The 16,506-nt window shown below is 39.5% G+C and overlaps 1 protein-coding gene across 9 annotated transcripts in view; it reads left to right on the forward strand.

The window, feature by feature from the left end:
- The window catches only part of LOC139760814 (probable 3',5'-cyclic phosphodiesterase pde-5), a 459,357-nt gene that overhangs the window by 400,957 nt on the left and 41,894 nt on the right, over window positions 1-16,506 (forward strand). For 5 of the 9 annotated variants that reach the window (XM_071684483.1, XM_071684469.1, XM_071684460.1 and 2 more), the window contains one exon: window positions 11,174-12,325. The exons of 1 other annotated variant lie outside the window; for it this stretch is intronic. In XM_071684483.1, the coding sequence (XP_071540584.1) occupies window positions 11,174-11,461 (288 nt within the window). In that variant the 3' untranslated portion in view covers window positions 11,462-12,325. Of the gene's footprint in view, window positions 1-11,173; window positions 12,326-16,506 lie in introns of those variants that run through there. 3 more of the 9 variants (XM_071684501.1, XM_071684491.1, XM_071684514.1) reach the window with 1 other exon arrangement.

Consider the following 16,506-nt stretch of genomic DNA (forward strand, 5'->3'; position numbering starts at 1 on the left):
CTTGCAAAAATCGTCCAAATGCCTCTCTCTTCTCTTTCACTAATAATCTTACTTCTTCATCCCACCACTCACTACCCTTTCTAATCAACCCACCTCCCACTCTTCTCATGCCACAAGCATCTTTTGCGCACTCCATCACTGATTCCCGAAATACATCTCATTCCTCTCCCACTCCCCTTACTTCCATTGTTCTCACCTTTTTCCATTCTGTACTCAGTCTCTCCTGGTACTTCCTCACACAAGTCTCCTTCCCAAGCTCACTTACTCTCACCACCCTCCTCACCCCAACATTCACTCTTCTTTTCTGAAAACCCATACAAATCTTCACCTTAGCCTCCACAAGATAATGATCAGACATCCCTCCAGTTGCACCTCTCAGCAGATTAACATCCAAAAGTCTCTCTTTCGTGCGTCTGTCAATTAACACGTAATCCAATAACGCTCTCTGGCCATCTCTCCTACTTACGTACGTATACTTATGTATATCTCGCTTTTTAAACCAGGTATTCCCAATCACCAGTCCTTTTTCAGCACATAAATCTACAAGCTCTTCACCATTTCCATTTACAACACTGAACACCCCATGTATACCAATTATTCCCTCAACTGCCACATTACTCACCTTTGCATTCAAATCACCCATCACTATAACCCTGGTTGGTAAGGTTATTTAATGTATGTATGACTCATGGTGAGGTGCCTGAGGATTGGCGGAATGCATGCATAGTGCCATTGTACAAAGGCAAAGGGGATAAGAGTGAGTGCTCAAATTACAGAGGTATAAGTTTGTTGAGTATTCCTGGGAAATTATATGGGAGGGTATTGATTGAGAGGGTGAAGGCATGTACAGAGCATCAGATTGGGGAAGAGCAGTGTGGTTTCAGAAGTGGTAGAGGATGTGTGGATCAGGTGTTTGCTTTGAAGAATGTATGTGAGAAATACTTAGAAAAGCAAATGGATTTGTATGTAGCATTTATGGATCTGGAGAAGGCATATGATAGAGTTGATAGAGATGCTCTGTGGAAGGTATTAAGAATATATGGTGTGGGAGGCAAGTTGTTAGAAGCAGTGAAAAGTTTTTATCTAGGATGTAAGGCATGTGTACGTGTAGGAAGAGAGGAAAGTAATTGGTTCTCAGTGAATGTAGGTTTGCGGCAGGGGTGTGTGATGTCTCCATGGTTGTTTAATTTGTTTATGGATGGGGTTGTTAGGGAGGTGAATGCAAGAGTTTTGGAAAGAGGGGCAAGTATGAAGTCTTTTGCGGATGAGAGAGCTTGGGAAGTGAGTCTGTTGTTGTTCGCTGATGCTACAGCGCTGGTGGCTGATTCATGTGAGAAACTGCAGAAGCTGGTGACTGAGTTTGGTAAAGTGTGTGAAAGAAGAAAGTTAAGAGTAAATGTGAATAAGAGCAAGGTTACTAGGTACAGTAGGGTTGAGGGTCAAGTCAATTGGGAGGTAAGTTTGAATGGAGAAAAACTGGAGGAAGTAAAGTGTTTTAGATATCTGGGAGTGGATTTGGCAGCGGATGGAACCATGGAAGCGGAAGTGAATCATAGGGTGGGGGAGGGGGCGAAAATTCTGGGAGCCTTGAAGAATGTGTGGAAGTCGAGAACATTATCTCAGAAAGCAAAAATGGGTATGTTTGAAGGAATAGTGGTTCCAACAATGTTATATGGTTGCGAGGTGTGGGCTATGGATAGAGTTGTGTGCAGGAGGGTGGATGTGCTGGAAATGAGATGTTTGAGGACAATGTGTGGTGTGAGGTGGTTTGATTGAGTAAGTAATGTAAGGGTAAGAGAGATGTGTGGAAATAAAAAGAGCGTGGTTGAGAGAGCAGAAGAGGGTGTTTTGAAATGGTTTGGGCACATGGAGAGAATGAGTGAGGAAAGATTGACCAAGAGGATATATGTGTCGGAGGTGGAGGGAACGAGGAGAAGTGGGAGACCAAATTGGAGGTGGAAAGATGGAGTGAAAAAGATTGAGTGATCAGGGCCTGAACATGCAGGAGGGTGAAAGGAGGGCAAGGAATAGAGTGAATTGGATGGATGTGGTATACCGGGGTTGACGTGCTGTCAGTGGATTGAATCAGGGCATGTGAAGCGTCTGGGGTAAACCATGGAAAGTTGTGTGGGGCCTGGATGTGGAAAGGGAGCTGTGGTTTTGGGCATTATTGCATGACAGCTAGAGACTGAGTGTGAACGAATGGGGCCTTTGTTGTCTTTTCCTAGCGCTACCTCGCACACATGAGGGGGGAGGGGGATGGTATTCCATGTGTGGCGTGGTGGCAATGGGAATGAATAAAGGCAGACAGTGTGAATTGTGTGCATGGGTATATATGTATGTCTGTGTGTGTATATATATGTGTACATTGAGATGTATAGGTATGAATATTTGCGTGTGTGGACGTGTATGTATATACATGTGTATGGGGGTGGGTTAGGCCATTTCTTTCGTCTGTTTCCTTGCGCTACCTCGCACACGCGGGAGACAGTGACAAAGCAAAATAAATAAAGCAAAATAATTTTAAGTGATGACGCAACATACTTTAAACTCTGTAAGAATCCCTTAGAAACAGTTAATTCTCATTTTGATAAAGAACTGAAGATGTTGTTGATAAGAAAAGGTTCTCTAATCAAAAGTTTGTCATCTTTGTCCCCAAGTCAATTGGGAAGTAAGTTTGAATGAAGAAAAACTGGAGGAAGTGAAGTGTTATAGATATCTGGGAGTGGACTTGGCTGCGGATGGAACTATGAAAGCGGAAGTGAATCATAGAGTGGGGTAGGGAGCAAAAGTTCTGGGAGCGTTGAAAAATGTGTGGAAGTCAGGAACGTTATCTTGGAAAGCAAAAATGGGTATGTTTGAAGGAATAGTGGTTCCAACAATGTTATATGGTTGCAAGGCGTGGGCTATAGATAGAGTTGTGCGGAGGAGGATGGATGTGTTGGAAATGAGATGTTTGAGGACAATATGTGGTGTGAGGTGGTTTGATCGAGTAAGTAATGAAAGGGTAAGAGAGATGTGTGGTAATAAAAAGAGTGTGGTTGAGAGAGCAGAAGAGAGTGTTTTGAAGTGGTTTGGTTACATGGAGAGAATGAAGGAGGAAAGATTGACAAAGAGGATATATGTGTCAGAGGTGGAGGAAACGAGAAGTGGGAGACCAAATTGGAGGTGGAAAGATGGAGTGAAAAAGATTTTGAGTGATTGGTGCCTGAACATGCAAGAGGGTGAAAGATGTATATATATATGTATATATATGTATATATATGTATATATATATATATATATATATATATATATATATATATATATATATATATATATATATATATATATATGTTGATGTATATTCATTATATATATTTATATTGAATATACATCAATATATATATATATATATATATATATATATATATATATATATATATATATATATATATATATATATATATATATATATATATTGATGTATATTCATTATATATATTTATATTATCCCTGGGATAAGGGATTAAGAATACTTCCCACGTATTCCCTGCGTGTCGTAGAAGGCGACTAAAAGGGGAGGGAGCGGGGGGCTGGAAATCCTCCCCTCTCTTTTTTTTTTTTTTTTTTTTTTTTTTTTTTTTTTCCAAAAGAAGGAACAGAGGGGGCCAGGTGAGGATATTCCAAAAAAGGCCTAGTCCTCTGTTCTTAACGCTACCTCGCTAACGCGGGAAATGGCGAATAGTTTAAAAGAAAAGAAAAAAGAAATATATATATATATATATATATATATATATATATATATATATGTATACGTTGAGATGTATAGGTATGTATATGTGTGTATGTGGACGTGTATGTATATGCATGTGTATGTGGGTGGGTTGGGCCATTCTTTCGTCTGTTTCCTTGCGCTTCCTCGCTGACGCGTGAGATAGCGACAAAGTGTAATAGAATTTTTTTTTTCCAAAAGAATGAACAGAGAAGGGGGCCAGATGAGGATATTCCCTCAAAGGCCCAGTCCTCTGTTCTTAATGCTACCTCGCTAATGCAGGAAATGGTGAATAGTATGAAAGAAAAAGATATATATATATATATATGGACATTGAAATACATAAACCAAATTTTCCAGCAAGACCCATAGTGAGTTAAATTGGCTCCATCACATAAATTGTCAAAGTGATTAGTTTCTTTATGAAGCCCATTAGTGGGTAAGATATCAAATTCTAATCTAATGAACAATGTAGATTTAGTTAACAAGCTTAATGATATCAGTGTTGATTTTGATTTCAAGCTGGTTAGCTTTGATGTTTCATCTCTATTCACAAAAGTTCCAGTTGATGACCTCTTAGAATATTTACTGAAGTCTTGAACAGTATTCATTTACCTGTTTCAAAGTCTGTTTTTAGTGATTTGATAATATTATGTATAAAAGACAGTGTATTTCAATTGAATAGAAAGTAGTATGCTTAGAGATTTGGTATGGCAATGGGTAACCCTCTTTCCCCTGAATTAAGTAATCTTTACATGAAACTCTTTGAAACAGAGTTACTAAAGGATATCTCACCATCTAATGCAATTTAGTTTAGATATGTAGATGATGATCTTTGGGTTTGGCCAACAAATTAAGATTTACAAACATTTCTCCCTTTACTTAACAATTTAGCACCTTCCATCAACTTTGCTGTAGAAGTTGAAAACAGTGATATTTTTGCATTCTTTAGGTTACATGATTCATATGGATGGAAACATTTTAAAGTTTAGCATATACAGAAAACCTACCAATGTGTGCTCATATATTATCCATTATTACTCAGCTCAACATGACAGACTTAAATTATCATCATTCCAGTCTATGTTCCTTAGAACATTACATATATGCAGTCGAGAGTTTATTGATGATGAGTTTGAGAAGATATATTGTTTTGGATCCAAGTTAAAGTATCCTAGATCTTACATTGATAAATCTTTTAAGCTGGCAAAGAAATAATTTCATCGAGTTAAAGCCAAACCTCCCCTTGCCACCAAGAACCGTTTGTTCTCCCTTTTAGTAATTATTTTACTTTACTTCCCATGTTGCTAAAAATCCTTTCATGTAAGTGCTGCCTTCAGCAACAACAATACTATAAAGAATATCTTAATCAGGAACTCACCAGAAAGTTTTGCATGATCCGTTTATAGAGTACCATGTAGAAATTGTGATAAGTTTTATGTTGGGCAGACTGGTAAGGTTCTTTTTGTTAGAATTAAGCAATATAGATATAGTATAAGAACAGGACAAGAATTAAATGCCTTGTTTAATCATGTTAAAAATTATTATCATTGAATTGATTGGAGTAATGCCATCATGGTTATTAACTACAACTCTTGTACCATGAGATATATTGAATATTCTATGATTAGATGCACAAAGAATTGTAACATTAATATCAGTGAAGGTCTGTGCATATTGGATAGCTTTATTGTTGTTAGAATTTGTAAATGGTTCCCTTTCTTGTCCACATGATAAATTTTATGATACGCATGTTGTTAAACTTGAACACACCAACCTCCATTTGGGTAGTCACTGGTTTACCAAATGGCATCCTCACTTTGTCTCTTCATTTTATTTCAACTGACTTATTTCTTTCTTGTATCTCCCCTGATGATGCAATCAAAGTGCACTTGGGAACTTATTGTTTTTCATTTCCTTGTGGTTAAGAAAGGATGGTGTTTCTTTTGGGACGGGTTGTCATCAGGAGTGGATGAAGGCAAGCCAGTATGAATATGTACAAGTGCATAGATGTATATGTCTGTGTATGTGCATGTATGGGCATTTATGGATATATGTATGTGTATATGAGCGGATGGGTGGTTCTTTATCTGTTTTCTGGCTTTTTCATCGTTTTCCTCATTACAAAGGTAGCACAAGGAACAGACGAAGAAAGACCTCATTTGCTCACAATCCTCTAGCTGTCATGTGTAATGCACCAAAATCACTGCCCTCTGTCCACAACCAGGCCCCACACACCTTAACTATGGTTTCTCTTGGATTCTTCGTATGCCCTAGTTTAGTCTATTGCCAGCACGTCAACCCCTGTAAACCACATCACTCCAATCCACTATATCCCATGCACACTTTTCACTCTTCTGCATGTTCAGGCCCGAGCACTCAAAATATTTTTCATTCCACCCTTCTGTTTCCATTTTAGTCTTCCCCTTCTTGTCCCCTTCACTTAAGACATATATATCCTCTCTATCAACCTCTCCTCACTTATTCTTTCCATATGTCCATACTATTTCAGCTCATCCTTCCTCTTCAACTCTCTCAACCACTTTCTTTACCACTCCTCTTTCTTACCCTTTTATTATTTATGATCAAACAATCTCACACCACATCTTTTCCTCAAAGATTTCATTTGCAACACTTCCACCTTCCTCTGCACATCCTCAGCTATCCCCAAGCCTCACATCCATACAGTATTGCTGGTACCACTGTACCTTCAAACATTTTCAATTTTTGCCCTCCCAGATAACAACCTCTCTTTCCAAAGCTTCCTCAGTGCTCCCAGAACCCTTGCCCTCTTACCCACCCTCTGACTCACTTTCAATTCCTGGGTTCCATTTGCTGCTATGTCCACCCCTTGGTATCTGAAATTTCCACCCCTCCAAATTTGCTCCTTTCAAACTCACACCCCAGCTAATCTGTCCTTCCCTGCTAAACCTAATAACCTTGCTCTTATTCACATTTAGTCTTGACTTCCTCCCTTCATACATGCTCCCAAACTCAGATGCCAACCTCAGTAGTTTCTCACTTGAATCTTTGAGAGCTTTCACTTCAGCAAACAACTAATGACTCTCTCCCCAAACCCCCTCACTCCCTGTAGACTGCATACTTGCTCCTCTCTGTAATACCCTTGCATGCCTCCCTCACCATCCTTCCACAAATGAAATCAACAGCCAAGGTGATGTTGTACACCCTGCCACAGACCAACCATTACCTGAAATCACTCGCTCTCCTCTCTTTCTACTCACACACATGCCTTACACTTTTAATAAAAACTTCTCACTGCTTGTAGTAGCATTTTTCTAGCATCATATATTCTTAAGACCCTCCACAGGGGATCTCTATCAACTCTCATATTGTATCCAGATCCATAAATGCTTCATACAATTTCTTCTGTTTCCCTAAGTATTTATCACATGTTCTTTATAGCAAACACCTGCCTGATCCACACAATTGGAAAATATAATACATCTCAGTCACCTTAAGTTGTCAAAGTGAGTGCACAGAAGTTACTTGGGTGTAATTATTATTATTTTTTGTTTTACCTAAATGTTCGGTATGGGGAGGGAGTTCTGTACTCATAGTTCTCCATATCTTGAACATTCTTTACAACCTCGTAGATTTATATGTGCTGTCCACATTAACCATGTCCTCAGTCATTCTTTTCCATTCATCCACTACTCGTTTATTTGAGAATTATTACTGTACACCCTTATTGACAAGTTTCTTTAATGTTACGTCTCCTGGTTGCTCTATCCCTACATGTCTCGAAGAATTGTTCTGCCCACATTGTCAGTCTTTTAAATACAATGTACCTAAAGGCTATCATTAGGTCATCCTTCACTCTTCTCTTTTCCAAGGCATGTAAATTTAAAGTGAACTTCTTGGGGGGGTTATTTTTTATTAATGAAGAATAATGTAGACATCTGAAGGCAATTTTTTTCACATTGGAAGAAGGAAATATCTGATGAATTGCACAGAGAGGATTAAGAGACCTTTAGTTATTCTCTTATTTTTGTCTCTTAAACTCAGTCTTCTGCTGCAGTATGTAATCTTATAATATAAGAGCCTGTTGTATTAGTTATTTTTGGATCTGCACTTCAGATTTCTCAGGATTGGAATATTTATTTGTAATCTTCAGCATCTTTCTTGGGCTAGATTAATAACCTTTGGATTCGATATAAGCTTCATCCAGTTCTGGCCATGCAGAGAAGAGAATTATAACAGTTTTTTATTTCTATTATATTGGAAGGATCACTCTGTAAGTCTTCAGAAAAAATTCCTTGTGTCAAAACCATTTTTCCATCTTGTGGCTAAGGCTAAATTAATGTAAATTCCAACAAAGCTACAGCCAAAGGGTCCCACACTAATGAAGGGCCCTCCCCCAAAAAAAAGGGAAAAGAGAGATTCTCCAACATTCATTTTTTTTATTCACTACTTTCATGCCAACCAAAAATGGTTACTTCCTGTATGTGACACACACACACACACACACACACACACACACACATATCAAGTGAAAAAACTTTGGACCATACCAGGATTAGAGTAGGATCATGTGATCAGTGAGAAGTGGAGGGCCTTTAGCCTTGCTTTAGCCCCTAGGCCCTGTAGTGGTCAGTCTTGGACTGCTTCATCCTTTTATAGAGATAACTTTTCCTTACTAATGTTAATAATCCTTGGTTTGAAGGGATCAGTGAAGCACTTTGGGATGGTTTAGGGTATGATGGGTGGCAGGTGTGATGGATAGAGGAGCACTTGAGCATACCAAAATCAGCAACTAACTCTGTCTTGTTTTCATTGTGACGCTATTCTTGTAGCTATTTTCTTCAGATCATTGCAGTATCCTCTCGTTCCTCCAGATCTCTGTAGTGTCTACTTCTTGAAGATACAAATGGGATCACAACACTTCGTTGGTAATGGTTTTTTTTATATACTTGTAATAATGTGTATGTATATTATGGGGTAACTACTTATTTGTAATTGCCTATTTGTACTCTAATGGGAGGGAGTTTTTCACATTTGGGGCCCCCATCTCTTGAAGACTTTCTACTGTTATACGACCTATTAAATTTATGTACGCTGTTTACGTTAACCATGTCCGTTGTCAGTCTGTTTCATTTTTTCACTTCTCTTGAAGACCTTCTACTGTCATATTACCTCTTAGATTTATGTATGATCTCTGCATTAACCTTGTCTCCAGTTAATCTCTTCCATTTATCCATGACTTTTATACTACAGACGTATGTATTATCATCCTTATGTACAAGTTTCTTACTTAATATTAAGTTATGCACTTTGGTTGCTGTATCCCAACATCTCTTAAAAACTGTCCTGTCATTTGTCCACATTGTTGACCCCTCAGTCTTCTCTCTTCCAAAGTGGGTAAATGTGATGCCTTCAGTCTTTCTCTGTAGCTTAGCTCTTTTCATTCTGGTACCATCTTAGTTCCCCTGCTGTGAACCTTTTCTGTGGACTCTTTGTGCTTCTTTAGGTACAGTCACCAAACCTGAGAAGCATATTTTAGTTTTGGCTTTATATGTGATATGAATAGAATGTTAGATATTTCCTTAACTGTATACTTGAAACCTATTTATTATTTTCCAACAAACAGTTTGTCTCTCTTACTATTCAGCTAATGTTGGACTCTGGTGACATGTTAAGGACGCTGTTGACTCCCAAGTCCTTCTCACACTCAGAATCATGAAGCTTATTTACTCCTTGGTGATAATCATGTTGAAGCCCTCATTTGCTTCTCATCCTCAGTACATTACATTTGCTCGTGTTGAATTTCATGAACAACATTGCAGATCTACTTTGGAGTCTGTTTAGTCTCCCTTGTAAGCTAATGCAATCCTCTTCACTTTTCACTTCCCACATGACCTTTGTGTCACCTGCAAATACATTCAGGTAGGCTTCCAAACCTTCAGGCAAAGCATTACAGATCAAGAAGAGTAGTGGTCTCTGAACTGACCCTGTGGCACTCTACTGGATACCTCAGCTCATTTAGAAAAGGCTCCTCTAACTTGCTTCCTTTGATCCCTCCCACTGACATAATCTTTATACATTGTAAGAGTTTCCACATTATTCCTGCTTAGGGATCCAGCTTCTTAATTATCTTCCTGTGTAGTACAGTGTCAAATGCCTTCTGTCAGTCCAGATACAAACAGTCCACCTAGTCATACTTTTTGTCCAGGAATAAGCTCACACCCTTGTAAAGCTCTTGGAGTTTACTTACACAACTTTCTTTCCCAAAAACCATGGTGCCTCCCACTTAGGAAATTTCTCTTCCATAGAGAGTCATCCACTTGCTTTCTAATGATTTTTCCCAGAACCTTGAAAGCATAATCCACATCTTTGCATCTCATTTCCCATCTTCATCACCAATGTTATATTATTACATACCTGTAATAAAGTACTCTATATGTACACTGTATTGTATATCCCATGCTGTGAAAGCATATTCCAAATGTACATCTCACATATCTCAGCCTCATCAGATGCAGAGGGGGAAGGTGACAGTCTGGTTCCTTCAATTTTATACTGCCACTGCTTAGGATGAGGTGAAAGGGACTCTGGGGTCTTGGATCACTGCATGAGTTGTCAGGTCAAGGGGTCACAGGAGCCTCATTTGAAGTGTACACATGTGGTACATCATTACATCCCAATACATTTGTCCATTAGTCTTCTCATTATCATTAATCTTTATGTATCCCTCAGCCACTTTTATGAGGCTCACATAGCTTTCAGGTTTGCTCTCTATGCAGGAGCAGGTTAAAGTGGACTCCTTTGGAGTTAGAAAGCCCTCGGTGGTATTGAACTTTTTTCATCTGTTGACGTGATATATAGCGTTGTCAGAGCTGACCTTTCCCTCACAGCATACCACAACAGATCCTTCTTACTAATTTATATATAACTGCACTCAAATTTTATGACGTTTTTTAAAATTACTTCATATTTATATAATCATCATGTATTGGCAAATTATTTTGTGAGTTTAGCCTTTACATTTAAGCTATGCTTTCTGTAAAATCATTATAAGAATATTGCTCATGATATCCAGGCATGTTCTTTTGTCAGAGACCTAACAGCAGGTTCCTATACATGAAAAAAAAGAAGCAGGGTATGTAGCATTGGTATTAGGAGTTTGTTGCCTCATAATTCTTAAGGGTCATGGTAATCTGGTATCTTTCACAACAGTAACTTAACTGAACTTCACTAAGAATGTCTATTATGTACCTTTTAGATGACTCTGCCTTAAAGTATACTATAGTATTAGTTAATTCTACCCTCTATTCTTAATTGCTTATTGATACTAACTGTGCTTATTAATAGTAGATGTTTGTGTATATATTTGCATGCAGAAACTGGGTGTAATTGGTGTTGAAGTCTGACTTGTAGTGCTAATCATAGTATTTTCTTTAGGTTGGCTTCTTGTCAGGCATCTGTATCCCATGCTATGAGCTACTTCACAAGCTCATCCCCGACACAGAGCCACTCTTAACAGGCTGCAAAAACAACCTGCAGACATGGAAACAAATAGCTGCACAGAAAGAAAAGGAGGCCAGTAAAATTAAGGAGGAAGATGGGGAGGAAACTGACACAGGAATAGAGGAGGTTAATGAAGAAGAGGAGGGAGAAGAGACTGTTGAAGAAATTGATGATGAATGCATTGATGGAAAAGATGTTAATAGAAAAGAAGATGCCACATAAGATACTGAAGTATTTGTAAGATCATTTGTAGATATAAGACAGAGAAAATATTTCAAAAACAGTGTACATATGATATATCAGGTATAGCTGCTGCATATAGCAAATCAAAGAAAAAGAAGAGTTTTCTTTTGTCTTTAATTCATCTGTTGTTCTCATCTGGGTGTCATTATAATGAGACCCTAAAGCATATATGGAAACAAGACATGCAATATCATTCTGCAAGGAGTTAAAGTATTAGATATGATAGGGGCATATGATATAAAATTATGGTACTCCAGCATTGTATTAGGCCAAAATTCATTGTGCTTGAATTTCTTGAAAGCAAACACTCATGTGAAAGTATTAGGTAACTCTGTATAGTATTATAGGACAAAGACTTGACTAGGACAAAAAAATATACACATCTCAACACTGAATGCTAAAGTATCGAGATTGTAAATCAAGTAGCTAGATGGTCTATGTGACCATACATAATATTCACTTTCCACTTGTTTATAGCTGCCTTAATAAACTTTGTAAGAAACTGTAATACAATTAGTGAGCATTCTATGATCTTTTGTACATTGCTGGATCCTGTCACAAAGTTATATGTTAAATGATGGTACACTGTCACTCCTTTTCTTTAGTATAGAAAAAACAGAATTAATTTCAAAGAGTACTGTACATATGATTAGCTGTGATTATACTGTATCTCTGGATATGCCAACATTCACATGTGCTGAACATTTTTTAGGATGCATCCATCTGCTCATATCTATTTTCAGAAGCCAGAAAGTAAGGAAAAATGCATAACATGTCAAACATAGCCAAATTGTATATTTATTTTTTTATTATTATACTTTGTCGCTGTCTCCCGCGTTTGCGAGGTAGCGCAAGGAAACAGACGAAAGAAATGGCCCAACCCCCCCCCCATACACATGTATATACATACGTCCACACACGCAAATATACATACCTACACAGCTTTCCATGGTTTACCCCAGACGCTTCACATGCCTTGATTCAATCCACTGACAGCACGTCAACCCCGGTATACCACATCGCTCCAATTCACTCTATTCCTTGCCCTCCTTTCACCCTCCTGCATGTTCAGGCCCCGATCACACAAAATCTTTTTCACTCCATCTTTCCACCTCCAATTTGGTCTCCCTCTTCTCCTCGTTCCCTCCACCTCCGACACATATATCCTCTTGGTCAATCTTTCCTCACTCATTCTCTCCATGTGCCCAAACCACTTCAAAACACCCTCTTCTGCTCTCTCAACCACGCTCTTTTTATTTCCACACATCTCTCTTACCCTTACGTTACTCACTCGATCAAACCACCTCACACCACACATTGTCCTCAAACATCTCATTTCCAGCACATCCATCCTCCTGCGCACAACTCTATCCATAGCCCACGCCTCGCAACCATACAACATTGTTGGAACCACTATTCCTTCAAACATACCCATTTTTGCTTTCCGAGATAATGTTCTCGACTTCCACACATTCTTCAAGGCCCCCAGAATTTTCGCCCCCTCCCCCACCCTATGATCCACTTCCGCTTCCATGGTTCCATCCGCTGCCAGATCCACTCCCAGATATCTAAAACACTTCACTTCCTCCAGTTTTTCTCCATTCAAACTCACCTCCCAATTGACTTGACCCTCAACCCTACTGTACCTAATAAACTTGCTCTTATTCACATTTACTCTTAACTTTCTTCTTCCACACACTTTACCAAACTCAGTCACCAGCTTCTGCAGTTTCTCACATGAATCAGCCACCAGCGCTGTATCATCAGCGAACAACAACTGACTCACTTCCCAAGCTCTCTCATCCCCAACAGACTTCATACTTGCCCCTCTTTCCAGGACTCTTGCATTTACCTCCCTAACAACCCCATCCATAAACAAATTAAACAACCATGGAGACATCACACACCCCTGCCGCAAACCTACATTCACTGAGAACCAATCACTTTCCTCTCTTCCTATATATATATATATATTTTTTTTTTTTTTTTTTTTTTTTTTTTTTTATACTTTGTCGCTGTCTCCCGCGTTTGCGAGGTAGCGCAAGGAAACAGACGAAAGAAATGGCCCAACCCCCCCCCCCCCATACACATGTACATACACACGTCCACACACGCAAATATACATACCTACACAGCTTTCCATGGTTTACCCCAGACGCTTCACATGCCTTGCTTCAATCCACTGACAGCACGTCAACCCCTGTATACCACATGACTCCAATTCACTCTATTTCTTGCCCTCCTTTCACCCTCCTGCATGTTCAGGCCCCGATCACACAAAATCTTTTTCACTCCATCTTTCCACCTCCAATTTGGTCTCCCTCTTCTCCTCGTTCCCTCCACCTCCGACACATATATCCTCTTGGTCAATCTCTCCTCACTCATTCTCTCCATGTAACCAAGATGTGAAAAAAGGAGAGATAGGTAGTATGTTTGAGGAAAGGAACCTGGATGTTTTGGCTCTGATTGAAACGAAGCTCAAGGTTAAAGGGGGAGAGTGGTTTGGGAATGTCTTGGGAGTAAAGTCAGGGGTTAGTGAGAGGACAAGAGCAAGGGAAGGAGTAGCAGTACTCCTGAAACAGGAGTTGTGGGAGTATGTGATAGAATGTAAGAAAGTAAATTCTCGATTAATATGGGTAAAACTGAAAGTTGATGGAGAGAGATGGGTGATTATTGGTGCATATGCACCTGGGCATGAGAAGAAAGATCATGAGAGGCAAGTGTTTTGGGAGCAGCTGAATGAGTGTGTTAGTTGTTTTGATGCACGAGACCGGAATATAGTGATGGGTGATTTGAATGCAAAGGTGAGTAATGTGGCAGTTGAGGGAATAATTGGTATACACGGGGTGTTCAGTGTTGTAAATGGAAATGGTGAAGAGCTTGTAGATTTATGTGCTGAAAAAGGACTGGTGATTGGGAATACCTGGTTTAAAAAGCGAGATATACATAAGTATACGTATGTAAGTAGGAGAGATGGCCAGAGAGCATTATTGGATTACGTGTTAATTGACAGGCGCGCGAAAGAGAGACTTTTGGATGTTAATGTGCTGAGAGGTGCAACTGGAGGGATGTCTGATCATTATCTTGTGGAGGCTAAGGTGAAGATTTGCATGGGTTTTCAGAAAAGAAGAGTGAATGTTGGGGTGAAGAGGGTGGTAAGAGTAAGTGAGCTTGGGAAGGAGACTTGTGTGAGGAAGTACCAGGAGAGACTGAGTACAGAATGGAAAAAGGTGAGAATAATGGAAGTAAGGGGAGTGGGGGAGGAATGGGATGTATTTAGGGGATCAGTGATGGATTGTGCAAAAGATGCTTGTGGCATGAGAAGAGTGGGAGGTGGGTTGATTAGAAAGGGTAGAGAGTGATGGGATGAAGAAGTAAGAGTATTAGTGAAAGAGAAGAGAGAGGCATTTGGACGATTTTTGCAGGGAAAAAATGCAATTGAGTGGGAGATGTATAAAAGAAAGAGACAGGAGGTCAAGAGAAAGGTGCAAGAGGTGAAAAAGAGGGCAAATGAGAGTTGGGGTGAGAGAGTATCATTAAATTTTAGGGAGAATAAAAAGATGTTCTGGAAGGAGGTAAATAAAGTGCGTAAGACAAGGGAGCAAATGGGAACTTCAGTGAAGGGCGCAAATGGGGAGGTGATAACAAGTAGTGGAAAATGTGAGAAGGAGATGGAGTGAGTATTTTGAAGGTTTGTTGAATGTGTTTGATGATAGAGTGGCAGATATAGGGTGTTTTGGTCGAGGTGGTGTGCAAAGTGAGAGGGTTAGGGAAAATGATTTGGTAAACAGAGAAGAGGTAGTAAAAGCTTTATGGAAGATGAAAGCCGGCAAGGCAGCAGGTTTGGATGGTATTGCAGTGGAATTTATTAAAAAAGGGGGTGACTGTTTTATTGACTGGTTGGTAAGGTTATTTAATGTATGTATGACTCATGGTGAGGTGCCTGAGGATTGGCGGAATGCGTGCATAGTACCATTGTATAAAGGCAAAGGGGATAAGAGTGAGTGCTCAAATTACAGAGGTATAAGTTTGTTGAGTATTCCTGGTAAATTATATGGGAGGGTATTGATTGAGAGGGTGAAGGCATGTACAGAGCATCAGATTGGGGAAGAGCAGTGTGGTTTCAGAAGTGGTAGAGGATGTGTGGATCAGGTGTTTGCTTTGAAGAATGTATGTGAGAAATACTTAGAAAAGCAAATGGATTTGTATGTAGCCTTTATGGATCTGGAGAAGGCATATGATAGAGTTGATAGAGATGCTCTGTGGAAGGTATTAAGAATATATGGTGTGGGAGGCAAGTTGTTAGAAGCAGTGAAAAGTTTTTATCGAGGATGTAAGGCATGTGTACATGTAGGAATAGAGGAAAGTGATTGGTTCTCAGTGAATGTAGGTTTGCAGCAGGGGTGTGTGATGTCTCCATGGTTGTTTAATTTTGTTTATGGATGGGGTTGTTAGGGAGGTAAATGCAAGAGTTTTGGAAAGAGGGGCAAGTATGAAGTCTGTTGGGGATGAGAGAGCTTGGGAAGTGAGTCAGTTGTTGTTCGCTGATGATACAGCGCTGGTGGCTGATTCATGTGAGAAACTGCAGAAGCTGGTGACTGAGTTTGGTAAAGTGTGTGAAAGAAGAAAGTTAAGAGTAAATGTGAATAAGAGCAAGGTTATTAGGTACAGTAGGGTTGAGGGTCAAGTCAATTGGGAGGTAAGTTTGAATGGAGAAAAACTGGAGGAAGTAAAGTGTTTTAGATATCTGGGAGTGGATCTGTCAGCAGATGGAACCATGGAAGCGGAAGTGAATCATAGGGTGGGGGAGGGGGCGAAAATCCTGGGAGCCTTGAAGAATGTGTGGAAGTCGAGAACATTATCTCGGAAAGCAAAAATGGGTATGTTTGAAGGAATAGTGGTTCCAACAATGTTGTATGTCTGCGAGGCGTGGGCTATGGATAGAGTTGTGCGCAGGAGGATGGATGTGCTGGAAATGAGATGTTTGAGGACAATGTGTGGTGTGAGGTGGTTTGATCGAGTAA

This window comes from Panulirus ornatus, chromosome 3, assembly GCF_036320965.1.
Source record: "Panulirus ornatus isolate Po-2019 chromosome 3, ASM3632096v1, whole genome shotgun sequence".
NCBI classification, from domain to species: Eukaryota; Metazoa; Arthropoda; class Malacostraca; order Decapoda; family Palinuridae; genus Panulirus; species Panulirus ornatus.